General features: G+C 45.4%; 1 protein-coding gene across 1 annotated transcript in view; it reads left to right on the forward strand.

Annotated features, from left to right (window-relative positions):
* BOP1 (BOP1 ribosomal biogenesis factor) overlaps positions 1 to 22518 on the forward strand; it is a 204715-nt gene that overhangs the window by 7945 nt on the left and 174252 nt on the right. The window contains exon 3 of the mRNA XM_033934857.1: positions 8079 to 8192. Coding sequence (XP_033790748.1) covers positions 8079 to 8192 — 114 coding nt within the window. The remainder of the gene's footprint in view (positions 1 to 8078; positions 8193 to 22518) is intronic.

Genomic DNA, 22518 nt, shown 5'->3' on the forward strand with positions numbered 1-22518 from the left:
GGTAGGAAATTGAAGTGAGTCAATCTCGCCGGCCCTGCATACCGGCAAAAATTTCCTGCGGACCGCCACCGGTCCGCGGACCGGTGGTTGAAGAACAGTGATCTATTGTGTCAAAGGCTGCTGAGAGGTCCAACGAGACAAGAATAACAGATCTATGCTGTTCAAGGAAATATTGAATAGAAGTTGTTAATCCTAAAAGGGAGTGTTCTGTTGAGTGATTTTTGCAGAACCTGGTTTGATTGGGGTGAAGAATTTGTGGGGTTTTTTTTGACAAAATCTGATTGAATACAATCTTTTCTGTCAGTTTTGTTAAAAGAGGAAGATTGGCTATTAGAACATCCTTTATGGTTTTTTGAGAATGGGAAAGATAAATGAATGCTTCCAGGCTTTTGGTAGTGTTGCTGAGGCAAGGCGAGGCTTGTGTGAATAAGTTTAAGAATGTATGGTCCAAAAATAGAATTGGAACCTTTGGGATTAAGATAGTGCATAATATGTTGTACTTCTTTTAAGGAGGGAGGAGAAAAATTTGAACATGAGGAGCTTAGTGAGTTAAGTTTAGCATCTTCTGGGTGAATGATGGAATTAGTTTTTGTTGTAATTTCTGATCTTTTCTTGAAAAAGATTTGCCAGGTTTTGAGCTGAAGGAGAGTCTGTGTTAGGGGTGGTTGGTTTAGGCTTAAATTTAGTGAGTTCTTTGCTGTAGTGATGCATTTAGAATAATATTTCCTCTTTACACTGTTCAAAGTCTTTTTATAGTATTCTGAATGTTCCTTGTATTTATTGAGGTTAAGTAAAGTAGGGTGGGAGCCCCATTTGCGTTCCAGTGAACGGAGCTGACATTTGAGAAGAGCCGGTGAAGAGTTAAACCAAGGGTTGAGCTGTTTTTTTAGGAGAAACAGTGCATGTAAAAATTGGGGCTAGGTTGTCAAGAAGAAAACGACAGGCAGTGTCCCAGATTGCTAATTGTTCATTAGGGCCAACAGCGTCAAAAGTTTTTACATGTATGTGAAAAGAAGACAGAGACGGATTGTGAAAATCTCTTGTAAGGAAGGTTTTTGTTGGCAGTAAATGAGATGGAGGCTTTAGGCGATAGGATGTAGAAATGAAAGAGTGGTCAGGCCATGGAACTTGTATTATAAGGGGTTTAGAGAAGTTAGAAATTTGGGTTAAAGGACTGAAGATCATGTCAAGAGTGTGACCTTTTGAATGAGTTTTGGATCAGAAAACAAAGGGGAGATATTAAGGTCTTGTAAATGATTTAGGAAATTAGAGGTGAATGGGCTATGGAAATCCTCAAAATGAATGTTAACAATCACCAAGAATAATGGGATTTTGGGAAAGAGTTGCAAAATAAAAAATGATAGATTGAGCCATAGTGATAGTGTTTGGGTTAAGTGGAGGAGGGATATAGAGAAGGAGTAAGTCAACAACAGGATTGGTGTGAATTTTAAGTTGAATGGCCTATACAATAGAATTGATCGAGGAGGGATTAGAGCTAACGGTAAGGGAGGATTTGAAAATAATGGCAAGACCACCTCCTTTCCTGCCAGAGTGATGATTGGAGTAAGAGTAACCAGGGAAACTATTGAAGGAGAGGTACGCCTCATCTCCCTCATATAGCCAGATTTCTACTATGCAGAGAAGGTCCAAGAAATGATGAGTAATAAGATCTGTGATTATGTGATGTTTGGTGCGCATGGACCTGGAGTTAATTAAACCTAAGTTTAGACATTGTGGGGCTATGTCGTTGAGAGGGAGAGAAGGAAGAGAATAAGCTCGATAAGGCTGAATTTTGGTGCGTTGTGGAATACAACTAATGGTTGCATTATTAACCTGAGCTGGGCGATGACCCTAGAATACTGAGCGTTCATCGTTAGAGAGGTTGGGGTGGGGTGAAAAAGAAGAAGAGAAGGAGAAAGAAATGATGAGCTTTAAGCGGGATTTTATTGAAATTCCAGAGAACACAACGGGGAAATAATTGAAGAGATAAATAGAAAAGTGAGATTCAAAGGAGCGTATCAAGGAGCATTGTGTGCTCCTTGATCGCGCTCCTTTGGCGTACGCTGCAAAAAGACTCTTTTAAATTCATGTACCAGCTGACAGGTAGGCAGGGTCCATTGGGCTGCCGCTTTGCGGCGGCAAATCAAGTATCAAGAGAAGAAACTAAAAGTAAAAAAGAGGCAGGAAGGGTAAGACAAAACAATATCAGAAATAAATATTGCACAGATAAAATCAGCAGATAATCAAATGATTATTGGTGTCTGGGCTGCGATCTTTAAGTCTGTCCCCATAAGCCTTATGACGAAGACCACAAACCATTTTAGTAGCCATCCGCTGGACTGACTTCATCCTTTTTATATCTTTTTGAAGGTGTGGCATCCAGAATTGGACACAGTATTCTAAATGAGGTCTCATCAGAGTCTTATACAGGGACATCATTACAACCTTTTTCCTACCGGCTGTTTCTCTCCCTTTGTGCCCAAGCTTCCTTCTAGCTTTTGCTGTCGCCTTTTCTACCTGTATCCCAGTACCTCGGTATAGATCTGTAGTATGACTGCAGCTCGAGTATGAAAAGCCGCCTGTTTACGGCCTTTCAATACCACTGGCTTCATGGAAACTCAATATGCTGTTATTAATATATATTTATTTTTATTAATAATCAATAACAGGTTACAAGAACAAATCTTACAGCATATGGAGCTGACAGATAGTATGCCTCAAGCGCTTGAGTATACCTGGATGTCTGTCCTGCTTTCACAATCACAAAGGCTGTCTCTTATACAATTCTTGACAGCTTGAGGCCACGTTGGCACATATCATATTGTTAGTTTTTATTGGTCACTTAATAATAATAATAATAATAATAATTTTATTCTTATATACCACCATGCCCATCGAGTTCTAGGCGGTTCACAACAATTACATTAGGATCTGCATTGACATGCCGATTTACAAACAATGTATTGGATTTACAACACCTTCAGCCGAACATGGCTGAAGAAGTGGAAGTGGGAAGGAGAGAAGGAGGAAAGCGATCAATAGAGGAGGGGGGGGGGGGCAGGGCCGAACTGGCCGATTTACCACCATTTATTGGATTTACAACAACTTTAGCCGAACTTGGCTGATGAAGAAGGAGGAGGGTAGGGGAGCTGGAAGACAGCGATCAATAAAGGGGGGGAAAGGGTCGAGCATGTGGCCAGGTAATTCCGGAGAGGAGGCGTTACGGGGCTTGTTTGTTGAATAGATAAGTTTTGAGTGTTTTTCTGAAGTCGAGATAAGTGGGAGCCTCTAGAATCATTTGGGCGATCCATGGGTTCAACTTACAAACGTCATTACATTTATCAGTTTATTAATTGATTCATAATATCTGTGTCATACCATACGCATGTCCTGTTTACCAGAAAATCTATCTTTTCCCGCATATGCCGTTTTAATTTATCATGTCAGCAATTTCAAGCCTGCCCATCACAGGATATTCTTGCAAAATAATGTATTTTTATATTCTTGGTTAAGACATATTCTCATCCTTCTTAGATCCACTTCCCTGGTATTACTGCAGATGTGACACCAGTTGCCATGTAAAAGAATAAGTTTCGTTTCACTCGCTCATTTTTCGCTTGGCTTGCTGATTTCAGCAAGCATAGATTGTGCAAAGGCTTGACAGTTTTAGTCAAAGCATTCTCAGCCATCTTAGGCCTTTAGTTGGGTTTATTGGCCTAATATATTAGCGGATTTTCAGGGAAAGCTCTTCACCTGTCACCTGTACAGGACTCTCACGCTCTCTTTCTCTCCTCCCTTCTCAAGTATTGTATGCAGTTCTGGTTGCCTCTTCTTAAAAATACAGTGGAACTAGAAGAGGTTCAACGTGGATAAGTGCAAGGTGATGCATGTCATAGAAACATAGAAATAGACGGCAGATAAGGGCCACGGCCCATCTAGTCTGCCCACCGCAATGACCCTCCCCTACCCATCTCTGTGAATAGATCCCACGTGTCTATCCCATTTGGCCTTAAAATCAGGCACGCTGCTGGCCTCAATGATCTGAAGTGGAAGACCATTCCAGCGATCAACCACCCTTTCAGTGAAAAAGAATTTCCTGGCGTCACCATGCAGTTTCCCGCCCCTGATTCTCCACGGATGCCCTCTTGTTGCCGTGGGACCCTTGAAAGGAAGATATCTTCTTCCACCTCGATGCGGCCTGTGAGATACTTGAACGTCTCGATCATGTCTCCCCTCTCTCTGCGTTCCTCGAGTGAATAGAGCTGTAATTTATCTAGCCGTTCCTCGTACGGGAGATCCTTGAGACCCGAGACCATCCGGGTGGCCATTCTCTGGACCGACTGTAGTCTCAGCACATCCTTTCGGTAATGCGGCCTCCAGAATTGCACACAGTACTCCAGGTGGGCCTCACCATGGATCTATACAATGGCATAATGACTTCAGGCTAACGGCTGACGAAACTCCTGCGTATGCAACCTATGATTTGCCTTGCTTTTGAGGAAGCTTGTTCCACTTGATTGGCAGTCTTCATATCATCACTGACGATCACCCCTAAGTCTCGTTTTGCTTCAGTTCTTGTCAGGATCTCGCCATTAAGGGTGTAAGTCTTGCATGGATTATGGCTTTCCCAGGTGCATGACTTTGCATTGAAGCTGAGTTGCCAGGACCTAGTAGAGGCCAACGCTCTAGTAGAAGTAGGTCGTGCATCATGCTGTCGGGCATTGAATTTTTGTCTGTTGTGCTATTGCCCACCACATTGCTTAGTTTGGCGTCATCGGCGAATAATGTTATTTTACCTCTGAGCCCTTCTACCAAGTCTCTTATGTAGATGTTGAACAGGATCGGGCCCAGGATGGAGCCCTGCGGCACTCCACTAATCATCTCCGTCATTTCGGAGGGGGTGCCGTTCACCACTACCCTCTGAAGCCTACCTCCAAGCCATTTCGTCAGCGTATCGCCCAATCCTATAGAACTCATCTTGCTCAGCAACCTGCGGTGTGGTACGCTATCGAATGCTTTGCTGAAGTCCAGGTATACGATGTCGAGGGACTCCCCAACATCCAGCTTCCTCATCACCCAGTCAAAGAAGCTAATCAGGTTGGATTGTCGGTAACAAATATCATATGCATGAATACAGGATGTCCGGTGCTATACTCGGAGAGAGCCCCCAGGAAAGAGACTTGGGAGTACTTGTAGACAAGTCAATGAAACTGTCCGCGCAATGTGTGGCGGCGGCAATAAGGGCAAACAGAATTCTAGGAATGATTAAGAAGGGTATCACAAACAGATCTGAAAAGGTTATCATGATGTTATACTGGGCCATGGTCCACTCCCACCTGGAATACTGCGTCCAACACTGGTCGCAGTACATGACAAAGGACATAGTACTACTCGAAAGGGTCCAGTGAAGAGCGACAAAAATATTTAAGGGACTGGGGGAGTTGCTGTAGAAACATAGAAACATAGAAAAATGACGGCAGAAAAGGGCCAAAGCCCATCAAGTCTGTACAACGAGAGAATAGAGAAACTGGGCTTCTTCTCCCTTGAAAAGAGGAGACCGAGAGGGGACATGATCGAAACATTCAAGATATTGATGGGAATTGACTTAGTAGAGAAAGAGAGATTGTTCACCCTCTCCAAGGTGAAGAGAACGAAAGGGCACTCGTTAAAGTTAGAAGGGGGAAAAAATCTGTACAAACGTAAGGAAGTTCTTCTTCCCCCAGAGAGTGGTAGAAATCTGGAACGCTCTTCCGGAGGCTGTTATAGGGGAAAGCACCCTTCAGGGATTCAAGACAAGGTTGGATAAGTTCCTACTGGAACAGAACATACACAACTGGAACAGAACATACACAAGTAAGGCTAGACTCAAATAGGGCACTGGTCTTTGACCTAAGGGCCGTTGCGTGAGTGGACTACTGGGCACGATGGACCATTGGTCTGACCCAGCAGCGGCAAATCTTATGTTCAGGGAAGGGCAACCAAATTAATAAAGGGGATGGAACAACTCGCATATGAAGCAAACATTATTTATTTATTTATTCATTCATTCAATTTTCTATACCATTCTCCCAAGGGAGCTCAGAACGGTTTTACATTAATTTATTCAGGTACTCAAGCATTTTTCTCTGTCTGTCCCAGTGGGCTCACAATCTATCTAATGTACCTGGGGCAATGGGGGGATTAAGTGACTTGCCCAGGGTCACAAGGAGCAGCATGGGTTTTAACCACAACCCCAGGGTGCTGAGGCTGTAGCTTTAAGCACTGCGCCTCACTAGGTCAGACCAATGGTCCATCAAGCCCAGTAGCCCGTTCCCACGTTGGCCAATCCAGGTCACCAGTACCTGGCCAAAACACAAGGTGTAGCAATATTTCATTCTACTGATACAGGGCAATCAGTGGCTTCCCCCATGTCTTTCTCAATAACACACTATGGACTTTTCCTCCAGAAACTTGTCTAAACCTTTCTTAAAACCAGCTACGCTATCCGCTTTTACCACATCCTCTGGCAACATGTTCTAGAGCTTAACTATTCTCTGAGTGAAAAATATTTCCTCCTGTTGGTTTTAAAAGTATTTCCCTGTACCTTCGAGTGTCCCCTAGTCTTTGTAATTTTTGACGAAGTGAAAAATCAATCCACTTGTACCCGTTCTACTCCACTCAGGATTTTGTAGCCTTCAATTATATCTTCCCTCAGCCGTCTCTTTTCTAAGCTGAAGAGCCCTAACCGTTTTAGTCTTTCCTCATATGAGAGGAGTTCCATCCCCTTTACCATCTTGGTCGCTCTTCTTTTAACCTTTTCTAGTGCTACTATATCTTTTTTGAGAAAAGGAGACTAGAATTGAACGCAATACTCCAGATGAGGTTACACAATGGTGCGATATAGGGGCATTATGACATTCTTAGTCTTGTTAACCATCCCTTTTTTAATAATTCCTAGCATCCTGTTTGCTTTTTTGGCTGCCGCTGCACATTGACCGAAAGGTTTCATCGATTGTCTACAATGATACTCAGATCCTTTTCTTGGGCGCGAATCTCCAAGTTGGACCCTAGCATCTGGTAACTGTGATTCAGGTTATTCTTCTCAATGTGCATCACTTTGCATTTGTCCACATTAAATTTCATCTGCCATTTGGACGCCCAGTCTTCCAATTTCCTAAGATCCACCTGCAATTTTTCACAATCCTCATGTGTTTTAACAATTTTGAACAGTTTAGTGTCATCTGCAAATGTAATCACCTCACTCGTCGTTCCAGTTTCCAGATCATTTATAAATAAGTTAAATAGTACCAGTCCCAGTACAGATCCCTGCCGCACTCCACTGTTTACTCTCCTCCATTGAGAAAATGGCCTTTTAACTCTACCCTCTGTTTTCTGTCCGATAACCAATTCCTAATCCACAACTGAACTTTGCCACCTATCCCATGACTCTAATTTTCTCAGGAGTCTCTCATGAAGAACTTTATCAAAAGCTTTCTGAAAATCTAGATATTCTACATCAACTGGCTCACCTTTATCCACATTTATTCATACCTTCAAAGAAGTCAAGCAAATTTCCCTCCCTCGGCTGAACCCATGCTGACTCCGTCTCATTAAATCATGTTTGTCTCCATGCTCTTTGAACTGATGATAGATCCATCAGTGAAGCTGACTGGACATCCAGGATTTGTCCATCTGATGTGTGTTCAGTTGGGCATCCCAATATTGTGATGCAAGGTGGAGGAGAAGGGAAGAAATCAACTGTGTATGTATAGTATTTTATTTTAAATTCTACTTATCAGGGTTTTTTGTATCTTTTATTGTAATTCGCTATGGATGTACAGTATTTTATGTCTTGTTAACTGGAAGAAATACATTTTTATGTTATGATCATGAATGTGATAGAAGTGCTGATACAGTGTAGTCATGTGGTGGAGGTGAAGGGCATTGTAGCCCCTGGTGCTACTGTACTGGATATAGGGAGGTGTTGAGGAGGGTCCAAATGGGAAACCCAGCAATATGGTAATGTGGTGGTGTGGCATGATGTAATACTAGGGTACCTGACCACAGATCTAACAATGATTTCCTTTTGCTGTTTTCAGGTCAGTAACACTTCTCAAGAGAAGGAACATGAGACAGCCAGTTCCTCTGACCTGAGTGCAATACAAGGAATTTCCCTGAAGAATGAGTATGAAGATGACTCGTCCGATGAGGAGGTGGGTCTCCATTTCTATTTATGAATATGTGATCTCTCTTGGAGGGAGGACTTTGGTGTCTCACATGGTAGAGGCTGACTGAAAGTGGCTTTTTTTCAGTTTCAGACAAAAACAAAAGCTTGGTTGTATGCTTAAGGCCCACAGTCGACAACCGTTTGTTAAACTCACAGATTTTCCTCCTCCAGTCCCAGGAGCTGCAAGCTGACAACTGGGAGAACCATTTTAACAAGGACTTCAAAAAGTCTGGCTAAATAACCTTTCAGACAGGTAGCCGCGGGTAACCCGCCGAAATGGTGGGGGGGGGAAGTGTTCACTGCAGGCACGGGGACAAGGCCATCCACTGCCCCGTGGAGCGGTGAATGGCCTTGTCCCTGCAGTTAAGGGAGGGAAGGCGCGCGGCCCCCTCCATCCCTCCCTATGCCAAATCTATCTCCCTCCCTCCCCCTTACCTTTGCGGTGCTTTAGTAAAGCCGGCGAAGCCTGCCTGCAGTCGCGCTGTGTGGGCGGAAGCTTCTCCTCTGACGCAACACACAGTGCGACTGCTTTGCCGGCTTCAGCGTTTCTTTACTAAAGCAGCGCGAAGGTAAGGGGGAGGGAAAGAGAGATTTGGCCGTAGGTACTAGGGAGGGGGCTGCACACTTGCCTTCCCTCTCTTAAGATTTTCATCTTTTCTCTTCAGACTGGAAATGCAAATGTAGTCTGCTGGCTAGGAGGGGAAAGACTTTCGCTTTGACTTACTAGCGAGTCCTTCTGTCCTCTAGGGCTATTCTTGTTTCCTGCAGTTTGCTCTTCCTCTTTACACTGTGTGCTAACCTCAACTGCTTTCCAGGGTTGTGCTGCTTTTGTCTGCCTTTCTGACAAACTGTGCTCTTCGTCCTGCCTTTTCAACACTGGCAACCTGCCACCCCTTTCTAATCGTAGGGTGTTAATGCTATGCAAAGACACTAATTCTGTTTCTGATACAGAATGTGGTCACGAACAGGCCGAGCATGTGTATCTTTGCTAAATGTAATTACTTGTAAATTTGAGGATTAAGGGTTATATGGCAGCATTAATCTTTTTATTTCTGCCTATGTTACGGCAGTATGATGAGTGATGTAAAAAAAAAAAAGTAAGAGGGGTGTTTGATACTGCTTTTGTAGGCCACTGACTTCATATCTGTAGTTTGTCTTGGTCAAAAATGAAACTTGTTAAGCTAATCTGCACAACAATAAAACCCAGTTGTGAGTGTGAGAAACGACTGTACTAGAGCCGCGTTTCTCAACTCGGTCCTGGAGTCCAGGTTTTCAGGATAGCCACATTGAATTTGCGTAAACTTGATTTGCATACATTGCCTCCATTATATACAAATGTCTTTCATGCATTTTCATTGTGGATATCTTGAAAACCTGAACTCCAGGACTGAGTTGAGAAACACTGGACTAGAGAATCTGCTTCCAGAAGATTTCACTCGTTTTGTGTCTGATGTAACTTTTTACTGTTATGGTGGGAAGAAGAGGAGGCTCTGTCCTGAGGCCCAAACACATCGCCGTGTCTCAGGCCCCGGTGCTGTTGATGCAGTTACGCAAAGGCGGGTTCAAATTCGCCTCGATTTGTGTGTGTTTGTGTGGGGGGGGTTCTCTTGCTTTTGTGGGCCCAGCTCAATAGAAACATAGAGTATGACGGCAGAAGAAGGCCGGTGGCCCAAGTCTGCCCACTCAAGAACCTCCCTCCCTGGAGTATCCATCTTTTACGCATAACTCTGTAACCCCTCCACTTGTTTGTCCCATTGATTTTTGAAGTCGAGCACGCTGCTAGCCTCGACTACCTGGCGTGGAAATTTATTCCATCGATCAATCACCTGTTCGGTGAAGAAGTATTTCATGGTGTCACAATGAAATCGTCCCCCCTTGCTGTCAGTGTTTTTCCTAGTCCTAACGAGTTCATCTTGTTCAATAACCTACGATGTGGAACACTATCAAAAGCCTTGCTAAAGTCTAAATACACGATATCCAGGGACTCACCCTCATCCAGTTTTTTAGTTACCCAGTCAAAGAAGCTTATCAGATTGGATTGACAAGACCTTCCCTTTGTAAAGCCATGCTGGTGGGGATCCGTTAATCTTTCATCATCCAGAAATGTGTCCAATCTGTTCTTGATCAACTGTTCCATGAGTTTACTCACTATTGATGTGAGACTCACCGGTCTGTAATTTTCAGCCTCGGACCCGCATCCCTTTTTGTGGAGCGGGATAACGTTGGCAGTTTTCCAGTCCAGGGGAACTTTTCCCTTGCTTAGTGAAAGATTGAAGAGTACGGCTAATAGCTCTGCCAGGACATCACTCAATTCTCGAAGTACTCTAGAGTGTAGATTGTCTAGGCCCATAGCTTTGTTTACTTTTAGTTTTGATAATTCTTGGTAGACTTCGCTCGCAGTAAATTCCATGTCTCGGAATGGGTCCTCCAAATTCCCCTTTGTCTGTAGTTGAGGACCGGATCTGGTGCTTCGTAGGTGAAGACTGAGCAGAAGTAGTTGTTGAGTAGTTCTGCTTTGTCTGCGTCCGAATCTGTAAAGTTGCCGTCAGATTTCTTTAGGCGCCCAATACTGCTTGTGTTCTTCTTCCCATTGCTAAAAAAGGATTTCTCCCCTTTCTTTACCTGCACAGCTATGTTTTCTTCCATCCGGAGTTTGGCCTCTCTGACTGTCGTTTTAACTTTTCTGGATTTGGCCAGATAGGTTTCTTTAGCTTCCGGTCGTTGTGATTGTTTGTAGTTTACGAAAGCTTTTTTTTTTTTTTTTTTTTGCCTTATTAGTTCTGAGATAATAATAATAATAATTTTATTTCTTATATACCGCTATCCCCTAAGTTCGAAGCGGTTTACAGTGAAAGTCTTGTCTAGAGAGAGTACAGTGTTAGAACATAAGAACATAAGAACATAAGAAGCGCCATCTCCGGATCAGACCTTCGGTCCATCAAGTCCGGCGATCCGCACACGCGGAGGCCCTGCTAGGTATACACCTGGCTTATTTTATAGCCAACCATATCTTTATATGCCTCTCTCAAGGAGATATGCATCTAGTTTGCTTTTGAAGCCTAGGACTGTCGATTCCGCAATAATCTCCCCTGGGAGAGTATTCCAGATGTCAACCACTCTCTGTGTGAAGCAGAACTTCCTGATATTAGTCCTGAACTTGCCCCCCCTTAGCTTCATTTCATGTCCTCTTGTCCGTGTCAAATTGGACAATGTAAATAGTTTTTTCTGCTCTATTTTGTCGATTCCTTTCAGTATTTTGAAGGTTTCGATCATATCCCCACGCAGTCTCCTTTTCTCAAGGGAGAACAATCCCAGTGTTTTAAGTCGATCCTCATATTCCAGTTTCTCCATACCCTTCACTAGTTTAGTTGCTCGTCTCTGCACCCTCTCCAGCAGTTTTATATCCTTCTTTAAGTAGGGAGACCAATGTTGGACGCAGTATTCCAAGTGGGGTCTGACCATTGCCCTATAAAGCGGCATTATAACTTTCTCCGATCTACTCGAGATTCCTTTCTTTATCATGCCCAACATTCTATTTGCCTTATTTGCCGCTGCCGCGCATTGTGCCGACGGCTTCAGGGTCCTATCTATCAGTACACCCAGATCCCTTTCTTGTTCACTTTTTCCCAGAGTTGCACCTGACATTCTGTACTCGTATTCCTTATTTTTACTGCCTAAATGCATTACCTTGCATTTCTCCACGTTGAACTTCATCTGCCATTTCTCCGCCCATTTTTCTAACCGACACAAGTCGCTCTGGAGTTCCTCACTGTCCTCCTGCGATCTGATTGCCCGGCAGAGTTTTGTGTCGTCTGCAAACTTGATGATCTCACTGGATGTTCCGTTTTCCAGGTCATTTATATAAATATTAAAAAGGATCGGCCCAAGTACCGAGCCTTGGGGTACACCACTAGTCACTTTCTCCCAGTCGGAGAACTTCCCATTTATGCCCACTCTCTGCTTCCTGTTTTCCAGCCATTTGCCTATCCATCTTTGTATATCTCCCTCTATGCCATGGCTTTGTAGTTTCCTAAGAAGTCTTTTGTGTGGAACTTTGTCAAATGCTTTCTGGAAGTCCAAGTATATTATGTCCACCGGCTTTCCACTATCAATTTGCTCGTTCACGGTCTCAAAGAATTGGAGTAAATTCGTCAAACACGATTTCCCTTTCCTGAATCCATGTTGACTGGGTTTCATCAAGTCATGTGTGTCCAAGTGCTGAACTATGCTATCCTTGATCAGTGATTCAATCATCTTGCCGGGGACAGATGTAAGACTCACAGGTCTATAGTTGCCCGGTTCTCCTCTCGATCCTTTTTTGAAAATTGGCGTGACGTTCGCTTTCCTCCAGTCGTCTGGTATCTGACCAGTTCTGATTGACAGGTTTGCAAGTTTTTGCAGTAACTCTCCGATTTCGACCTTCAATTCCTTCAAGACTCTCGGGTGAATTTCATCCGGTCCAGGGGATTTGTCACTTTTAAGTTTGTCGATCTGGTAGTATATCTGATCTAAGTTCACTTCAACTGTGGTGAGGCTGTCCTTTATTTCTCCTGTAAACAGTTTCTCCACTTCAGGTATTGTTGAGGTGTCCTCCTTCGTAAAGACAGACGCAAAGAAGGAATTTAGTTTGTCTGCGATTTGTTTATCTTCCTTGATGTACCCTTTTCTTCCCATGTCGTCCAAGGGTCCCACTGCCTCTTTTGCAGGTTTTTTCCCTTTCACGTATCTAAAGAAGGGCTTGAAGTTTTTGGCCTCCTGGGCTATTTTTTCCTCATAGTCCTGTTTTGCATCCCTCACCGCCTTGTGACATTTCTTCTGTTCATCTTTATGTTTGTTCCAGGCTTCGGTTGTCTTCGTGCATTTCCATTTTTTGAAAGAGTCCTTCTTTTCTTTTATGGCTTCCTTCACCTGTATGGTAAGCCATGCTGGTTCTCCTTTGCCTTTAGTTCTCCGATCTTTGGAAATCCTCGGAATGTAGAGATCTTGTGCTTCTGCAATAGTATTTTTCAATAGGCACCATGCCTGGTCTACTGTTTCAAGTTTGTCCACCATCTTCTCGAGTCGTTTTGTTACCAGGGCTCTCATGCAATCGTATTTACCCTTTTTAAAGTTTAAGGTGGTGGTTAAGGTTTTGGCATGTTTCCCTTTCCCGATGTCAAGTTTAAAGTTGATTACATTGTGATCACTCGTTCCCAGTGGAACCACGACTTCTACTTCTGTTATCGGTCCGGTGAGACCATTTAGGACCAAGTCCAAGGTGGCGTCGCCTCTTGTCGGCTCTTTTACCATTTGCTCCAGGAAGCAATCCCCTAGCACCTCCAGGAACTTGGCCTCCTTGCCGCAGTTGGAGGCTCCTAGTTTCCAGTCTATTCCTGGGAAATTGAAGTCTCCCAATATAACTACATTGCCTGTCTTGCATACTTGTTTGATTTCCTCCATCATTTCTGAGTCAGTGACCTCCGCCTGTCCTGGGGGACGATAGTAAAGGCCAATTTTTGTATCTGCGTCATTGTGACCAGGAATTTTGATCCAGAGGGACTCCAGCTTCTCTTTCCTGTCTGTTGTAATCATTCCAACAGAATCTATTCCTTCCTTAACATATAGGGCAATACCTCCACCTTTCTGCCCTTCTCGATAATACAAAGTGAGCAGGTACTGGGTGATTACAAAAGGTACAAGATATTTACAAGAGTTTCAAGTTTCAAGTTTCAAGTTTATTAGGTTTTAATATACCGACCATCAAATAAATATCTGGCCGGTGTACATTACAGTAAAATTTAAAAAAGAAGAGAAGTTAATATATTCTATATTTAGAGGACAAACAGTGTATATTAAAACATAGACTAGACAAACTTGATTGTGAAGGAAGGGGTTGATGGTAGGGTAAAGTTACAATGTTGAGAGAAAAGGGAGAGAGAGGGGATGGGAAAAAACATTAGGGTGGGGAAAAGTCTTTGAAGTAAATTTTTTTTTTTTTTTTTTGAAGTTAAATAATTAAAAAATAACTGAGAAAGAGATACTAAACTGAAATAAATGCATCACGGAATAGAAAAGTCTTTAGGCCAATCTTAAATTTATCCAGTTGTTGTTCGTCACGAAGAGGTTGAGGTAAAGAATTCCATAGTGTTGGAGCAGTGACAGAGAAATTTATTTTCCGTGTGTAAAAAAAGTTTTTAATAGAGGGAATCAAAAGAAGATTTTGGTTTGTGGATCTCAGAGTACGGGATGAACATTGGGGGATGAGAAGTTTATATAGAAATGAGGGCAAATGAGAAGATTTTATTTTAAAGGTCAGGAGAATAATTTTATATGTAATTCGGTGGGCCACTGGAAGCCAGTGGGCATCTTTCAAGGGACAAGAGAATAGTTACAGGATGTTTACGATAGGATACAGGGTGTTATAGTAAGTTATAGGCTGGTACAGTATGAACAGTTACCAGAGATCAATGCTGTTTACAGCTGGATATGTATAAAGTGCGTAAGAGAGGTGTACAGTAGAGAATGACACGGGGAAAAAATCTGTCCCCGTCACCGGCCCACCATCCTCTGCACCGCCCCGTCACCGCCGTTCCCTTCACCGCCCCGTCACCGTCACCGCCATCCCTTTCACCACCCCGTCACTGCCACTGCCATCCCATTCACCGCCCCGTCACCGTCCCCGCAGCATCCATATAAGCCTTAGTACTGTAATATTTAGCTTATTCCTTTCTTATAAATCAAAGTTCCTGCTGCTGAACTAGAGAAAGAGATGTTCAGCTGGCAGGGCTTTGTTTATAAATTTTTATCAACACAACTAATATACTATTTTATCCTAAAGCAAAAAATAAATAAATAAATATAATTTTTTTTTCTACCTTTGTTGTCTGGTTTCTGTTTTCCACATCTTCTCATTGAATTCCTTCCATCCACTGTGTGTCTTCTCTCTGCGTCTTCCATTTGCTGTTACTGTGCCTCTCCCTTAACCCCCCCCCCCCCCAATTGGTCTAGCACCCATCTTCTTCCCTCCGCTCCCGCATAGTCTGGCATCTGTCTTCTTCCCACTCTGTCTTCCACATTTCCCTTGGGGGTCTGTTCCTCTCCACCCTCCTTCAATGTCTGTCCTATTCCTTTCCACCACCACCCTTCCCTCCCTCCTTTACCATCTGTTCCTTTCTACTACCCTTCAGCTCCTCTCACGTGGCTTATCTATCTACCTTCCTCCCTCTTATTTTCATGGCACGTTGCAATGTAATTTGTGCAAGCCACTGGAGCCTGCGAGCTCGGTCCCTGTCCCATCCCCACAAACCATCTCGCTTCTGTGCTCCTATTTTCTCCATTTCTAATATCTCCCCTATGTATCTGTCATTGCCCCCCCTGTGTCCATATACCATCCCCATGGCATGTCCCCTTTATGTCTCTGTCCCTATGCCCCATGCACATAATTTCCCCTCTTTCTGTTACCTTCCTGTGTCCAGATTTCCCCTATCTTCCTCTTCCATACCAGTGTGACTCTTCTTTTCAACCCCATCTAGCTTTTTTCCCTCTTTCTTCCCCCCCCCCCTGCTTCTAGCATCTGGCTCACCTGCCAGTCCTTCCCTTTCTTTCCTGCTGTGGGTTTTTCTTTCCGACTTGGCCCAGAATCCTTTTCCCTTTCACTCCCTCCTTCCAATTTGAGCCGTGAACACTAGCGATCGCACGGTCCCCGCAGCTCACACCCGCCTGCCCAATCGATTCTAGTGTTTAGCCAGCTCTCTCCCTTCTCCTCACCTTAGTTTGTAGATTTTCTTTTTCGGCGACCCGCACGCTATCAGAGAGCCGCGCACGCACGGCTGCTCAGTGTTCAATCTTCTGCTCTGCTGCAACTTCCTGTTTCCGGTTGCGTCAGAGCAGAAGATTGAACACTGAGCAGCCGCGCGTGCGCGGCTCTCTGATAGCGTGCGGGTCGCCGAAAAAGAAAATCTACAAACTAAGGTGAGGAGAAGGGAGAGAGCTGGCTAAACACTAGAATCGATTGGGCAGGCGGGTGTGAGCTGCGGGGACCGCGTGATCCTTCATGCCTCACTGCGGGGACAAGACCATTCACCGCCCCGCGGGCGGTGAATGGCCTTGTCCCCGTCGCCGCAGCGACTGCTAGTTTTCTTCCCCGTTTTCGGCGGGTGACCAGCGGCTAAAATGCGGTGGCCGCGGGTAAACCGCCACCGTGTCATTCTCTAGTGTACAGCTTAAGCGTTGGGGGAAGGGAAATAGGAAGGGGGAGGACTTTCGAGGAGGATTATAACTGGTAGGGGGAGAGTTTAAGTGGTGTTGAAGAGGCGGGTCTTCAGAGATTTTCTGAAGTCCGCGTATGATGTGGCTTCGAGTATTGGTTTTGCTAGCCATGTGTTCAGTTGGGCAGCCTGGAAAGAAAGCATTCTGTCTAGGTACTGCTTGTAGTGACATGATTTCAGGGATGGGTACATAAGAACATAAGAACATAAGCAGTGCCTCTGCCGGGTCAGACCACAGGTCCATCCTGCCCAGCAGTCCGCTCCCGCGGCGGCCCAAACAGGTCAGACCTGTCTGAATCACCAGAAGGGGCTCCCTTGCCACCTTGGTTTCCCATTTAAGTCCTGCCTTCCTATCGAAGTCCTAGCCCTCCGGTCTTGCACATGCACGACCTGGTTGGTTTAATACTCATTACCTGGTTAACTTCCTATACTTGTGTTACATCCCAGCTCCTCCCTCAGTATCCCACGATCCCTTTATCCCTCAGAAATCCGTCCAATCCCTGTTTGAATCCCTGTACCGTACTCTGCCTGATCACTTCCTCCGGTAGCGCATTCCAAGTGTCCACGACCCTTTGGGTGAAAAAAAACTTCCTTGCATTTGTTTTGAACCTATCTCCCTTCAGTTTCTCCGAATGCCCCCTCGTACTTGTTGTCCCCTTCAGTCTGAAGAATCTGTCCCTATCCACCCTCTCTATGCCCCTCATGATCTTGAAGGTCTCTATCATATCTCCCCTGAGCCTCCTTTTCTCCAGAGAGAAGAGCCCCAGCCTATCCAGCCTCTCGGCGTATAAGCAGTGTTCCAGCCCTCTTACCAATTTCGTTGCTCTCCTTTGGACTCTCTCAAGTACCGCCATGTCCTTCTTGAGGTGTGGCGACCAATACTGAACGCAGTATTCTAGATGTGGACGCACCATCGCTCGATATAATGGCATGATGACTTCCCGTGTTCTGGTTGTTATGCCCTTCTTTATGATGCCCAGCATCCTGTTGGCTTTTTTCGAGGCTGCTGCGCACTGTGCAGATGGCTTCAGTGATGCATCCACCAGCACACCCAAGTCTCTCTCGAGTCTGCTGTCTCCCAACAATACCCCCCCCAATTTGTAGTTGAACAACAGGTTCTTTTTCCCTATATGCATGACCTTGCATTTGTCCACGTTGAAGCGCATTTGCCATTTGTTTGCCCAGTCTTCCAGCTTGTCCAGGTCCCTTTGCATGTCCTCACACTCCTCCCTGGTCCTAACTCTGCCGCACAGTTTGGTATCGTAAGTAAAGGTATGGTATGGTATGGTAAGTAAAGAAGTTTGTTCTGCGGGAGGTCTTTATTGGATGGTAGGTGAGGAATTGGGAAGCTAGGTAAGTTGGTAGCATCCCGAAGATCGCTTTGAAGCTGATGCAGGCGAGAACCACTGTGGTCAATTTTTTCTGCGTCGTTTGCTCTTGGTTTTGATGTATATGTTGGTTGCTCCTTGCAGGGTAGACTTGAGTCGACCATAGTTCCTCTACATTGTTTGTTGTGCTTTGGTTTTGCAGCACTTTGTAGACGTAATCCCCCATGCCTTGAAAGTTAGTTCCTTTAAAATTTAGGACCTTAGTCGATGTGTTTGGCCTAGTGGATCCTTTCTTGAGGTGGAACCAAACCATGTTGTGGTCGCTGGATGTCAAGGTGTCTCCCACCGATACCTCTGTGACACTGTCTCCGTTGGTGAGCAACAGGTCCAGGATTGCCTGGTCCCTGGTGGGTTCCAATACCATCTGCTTGAGATGTGCTCCTTGCATGGAGGCAAGTAGCCTCTTGCTGCCACTGATTGTAGCGCAAGGTTTGTTCCAGTCCACATCGGGCATATTGAAGTCTCCCACCAGCACTGTATCCCCATGCAGTGTGATGGTCTCAATGTCATCCATTAGTTCGTCGTCTGCTTGCTCCTTTTGTCTAGGTGGTCTGTATACAACACCAAGATACAGGCATTTGTTATTGCCCCTGGCAAGGTTCACCCAGAGAGACTCTCCTGTATACCTGATGTCTGTGATTTTAGTAACTTTGATGTCTTCTCTAATGTACAGAGCTACCCCTCCTCCTGATTTGCCCTCTCTGTCTCGATGGAGTAAGTTATATCCTGGTATGACCATATCCCATCCGTGGGACTCCGAGAACCATGTTTCTGATATCGCCACTACATCAAGGTCAGCGTTTCTCATTTCCGTTTCCAGTGTTTTGTTGCCCAAGCTACGGGCATTAGCATACATGGCTGTCCATTCTATCTTTTTGCATGGAGTGTTTTCTGACTGAGATAGTTTGTCTCCTTCATTCTTGCTTTTGCCCCCTTCCATCTTGCCTTCAATTTTGCCTTTGACATCCTTACTATTGCCTCTGTCTCCCATCAGTGTCCATGTGATTTCTCCCCTCTGACCCCCTGTCCATGCAATTTTTTTTTTTTTTCCCCTAGCTCCAGGATGGAGTCTCCATCTCTCCCTCTGTCCCCCACTCTACCGACTTGATTATTTACCTCAGATACTAAGTCTCTGTCTCTCGCTCTACCTCCCTCCCTCCCTATGTCCCCTTTAGTATTTGCGCGATTTCTTACTTCCGAGTTACTTACCCAACTTGTGTGAGAGTGGGTCCCCTCCCCCGGCTCACCTAGTTTAAAGCCTTCCGGAGCAAGTGAGCCAGGCGTTGTCCCAGGACATTTTTCCCTCTTCCTGTTAGGGAATTCAAAGGCAATTTTCAAGCGCTAGAAATACAGTATTACTAACGCGCTGCGAAGGTAAGGGGGAGGGAGATTCTTGGGCCACTGAAGGGTGGCGAGAGGGAAAGGTGGATGTTGTGGGGATGGGGCGGTGAAGGGGACGGTGGTCCGGTGACGGGGCAGTGACGGGGACAGATTTTTTCCCTGTGTCATTCTCTAATCTAGAATAAAAAAAGCACTTTGATGTTACTGAATGTGAGAACTATATTCGAGCAATTCATTTCTCAAATTCTTTTCTAATCTATAACTTAATTTCATTGTAATATTTCTCTGAGAAGTATTTGTGCTTGAAAATGATCATTGCAGGTTCCTTTCTCGTAGAATCTAGTTTCTGCACGCCACAAGTTTGATTAAAACGCTGCATCTTCATCATGTCCAGCAGAGCCTGGGAATTCTTAGAATATACAGTGGTACCTTGGATTACGATCATAATCCGTTCCAGGAGCATGCTCGTAATCCAAAATGCTCGTTTATCAAAACAAAGTTCCTCATAGAAAATAGTGGCAACAGCAACGATTCGTTCTAGAACCCAGGGTTTATACCTGTTGGGTGTCGGGTGCTGCAGCACCTTCTCCTCTGTCGGTCATCTGAAGAAGAACCCCACAGTGCCGCTTCGGGGGGGGATGCCAGCCGCCGGAGAACCCCACAGTGCCGCTTCAGAGGGAAGCCTCCTCCATCCGCCGGCCAGTCCTCCACGTCGGATGCTCCCCGCATGCTGGAGAGCCCCCACGCATCCGAGCGCCTCCCCACCCGCATGACATGCACAACGCCGATGATTGACGCTGTGCATGTCACACGCAACACGCAAGCGGGACAGCACCTGGCTGCGCAGGCCCAGACAGAGGTCATCCAACCTGCGGAAAGCACCCGATGTAGAAGGCTGGCCGGAAGACGGAAGAGGAAGCCCCCAAAGCGGCGCTTCCTGGACTGTAAGTGCTCGTTGATCGGGGCAGTGCTCGGTTTGCGAGTCAAAAGTTTGCTAAGTGTTTTGCTCGTCTTGCAAAACACTCGCAAACCGAGGTACCACTGTAATACTGTATTTTTCTCTCCATAAGACACACCCCAGATTTAGATGAGGAAAACAAGAAAAAAGACATTCCAAACCAAATTGTACACCCAGCTTCCCTCACTCCCTGCCAGCTCTGCACCCAACCCCATACTCCTTACCAGGCTCTGCACCCTGTCCCCCCTTCCCTGACCTGTAGCCTACCACCCCTTCACCTCTGGTGCTCTAGTGGTAGGCTGGGACAGGAGAGATCCTTCCCAGCCTACTAACAATTTTTTCCTACTCCCCCCCCCTCACACGGTACTATCTTTTAAAACACCCTCCCGCCCCGCAGTACCTTTTTAAGTGCCCCCTTAAGCCTGGTGGTCCAACAGTGTATGGGCCAGCAGGAACGTGCTATCTACTCTTCCTCCTGGGCCCCTGGGAGCATTGGCCAAGGTCTAAGGAGTGTCTGGCAGAGGGACTGGCTGGGACGGTGTCAACCAGCCAAGTGACCGATAATGGCACTGGAGGATGCTGAAAATGGAGAGGGCCAATACATGGTTGGAGGAAGGACTCAAAGAGACCTGGAGGGATGGAGTCTAGGTTAGACCCAGAAGAATGAGGAGTCCAAGGAGGATCTCGGGATGACCAGGAGGTTGGGAAGATCTGGTCACATATTTTAAGAATTGTGTGTAACCCTGTTATGTTGTGTGTTACAGAGACTCAAGGTGCCTTGGGGTGGACATATGACAGGTAATACTGCTTGGCCCAGTCACATGATATCACCTGACCAAACCCCTAGACCGCAATTGTAAGATAAGCATGCAAGGAGGTACAACTTCTGTTCAGAGGGGAGGGGGAGACAAACAGGATAAAACAAATTCTTGGCTTCCACTGAAAACATGGCCAGTTTTAGCTAAAATTGAAACCATGGCCTTTTAGCAGAAACTGAAACTAGGCAGAAAATGGATTTTGAGCTAGTGTCACACAGGGGTTAGGCCGAGTGTCCATTCACCACCTATTGGGGAATATGCCAAGAGTCTGTTCTACCGGAGCTCTGTCACAATCCCTACACCGCCTACCTGAAGGGTTAGGCTGAGTGTCCGTGCTACCGGAGCTCTTATGCTTACCGAGGGTTAGGCACTAGAGCAACATTCCTCCCCTCGAGGGTCACCCAGGAGCTCTTGTTTCCCATAAGCTCCTCTATGCTTCTTCCTGCTGGGAGTCCATTAATGAATCCCCCCCTGTCAGTTCAGGGTGAGGTCCCTCTTGACCCCCCTTCAAAATGTTCCCCCCAAAGATTGAGGGGTCCAACCCAGAGCTCCTCTCCCCGTCAGGAGTCCAGTTTAAGGTTCTAGGAGTCTCTTTTCTTTACCAATCCCCACTTTCAGTCTGCTACTCGGTTCTTATGCAAATTAGAATGCAAATTAGTTATTCAAGTCCAATGGCAAGGTAATTCAATCTTTACTATTGGACAACAGTGTACTCCGGAGTAATATGGGTAGCTGGTTCCTAACACCACCCATCTAGTCTTCCACTATGACTAGAACCACCCCAATTAGGAACTAGCGGTACCCAGCTATTCCCTCTTTTCACCTGGGTTGTCTCTTGCCCCTGGGAACCCGGGGTAGGTGTCTTCCTGAGGTAGGCCTGCCCTCGGGACGGTACTCTCTCACGTGATGGGACATACATCCCATCACAGCCAGCTTATGAAAATTCAGTTGGCATGCTATTGTGTCCTTTCCTTCCCCTCCCTTCTTGTGTTGGGACTCATGATTTTGTATGTGATGTATGTGTTGGGGGCAGGATGTCTTTCATCAGTCCTGGATGAATCTCTGATTCGCTTTGATACACAAGGGCTTTCTACGCTAACACCTGGCATTGGGGCTCATACATGGTGGTTCTCTGCAGTCACTCAGATATACAAGGACTTTCTGTGCTGGCCCCTGGCATTTGGGCTCTTAACTCTTACATGGTGAATCTCTGCAGTTTCTCTGGCGGTTGGGGCTTAAGAGTTAATAGATGAGAGCTTTCTGTGCTCACATCTGGCATTGGGGCTCATAGCTCATAACAACAGATAAAAACCTGCACAGTCCATCTACTCTGCCTGAAAGGTGGCCAGATCTGCACCTGCCACTCTGTGCAGGTTATGGTCAACATGCCAACCATATGTAGGCAGTTAAATATGATGTAGGTCTGGGACCATATATGTTATAGCCAAAGTGCTATTTAAGCTGTCTTCCCCTCCCCCCGAGTTATACGGCACCCTCATTCGTAGCATACGTGTCTGTAAAACCATAATTAGTTCACTGATAGGATAAAGTATACTAGTAT

Source organism: Geotrypetes seraphini, chromosome 2 (assembly GCF_902459505.1).
Source record: "Geotrypetes seraphini chromosome 2, aGeoSer1.1, whole genome shotgun sequence".
Lineage (NCBI taxonomy): Eukaryota > Metazoa > Chordata > Amphibia > Gymnophiona > Dermophiidae > Geotrypetes > Geotrypetes seraphini.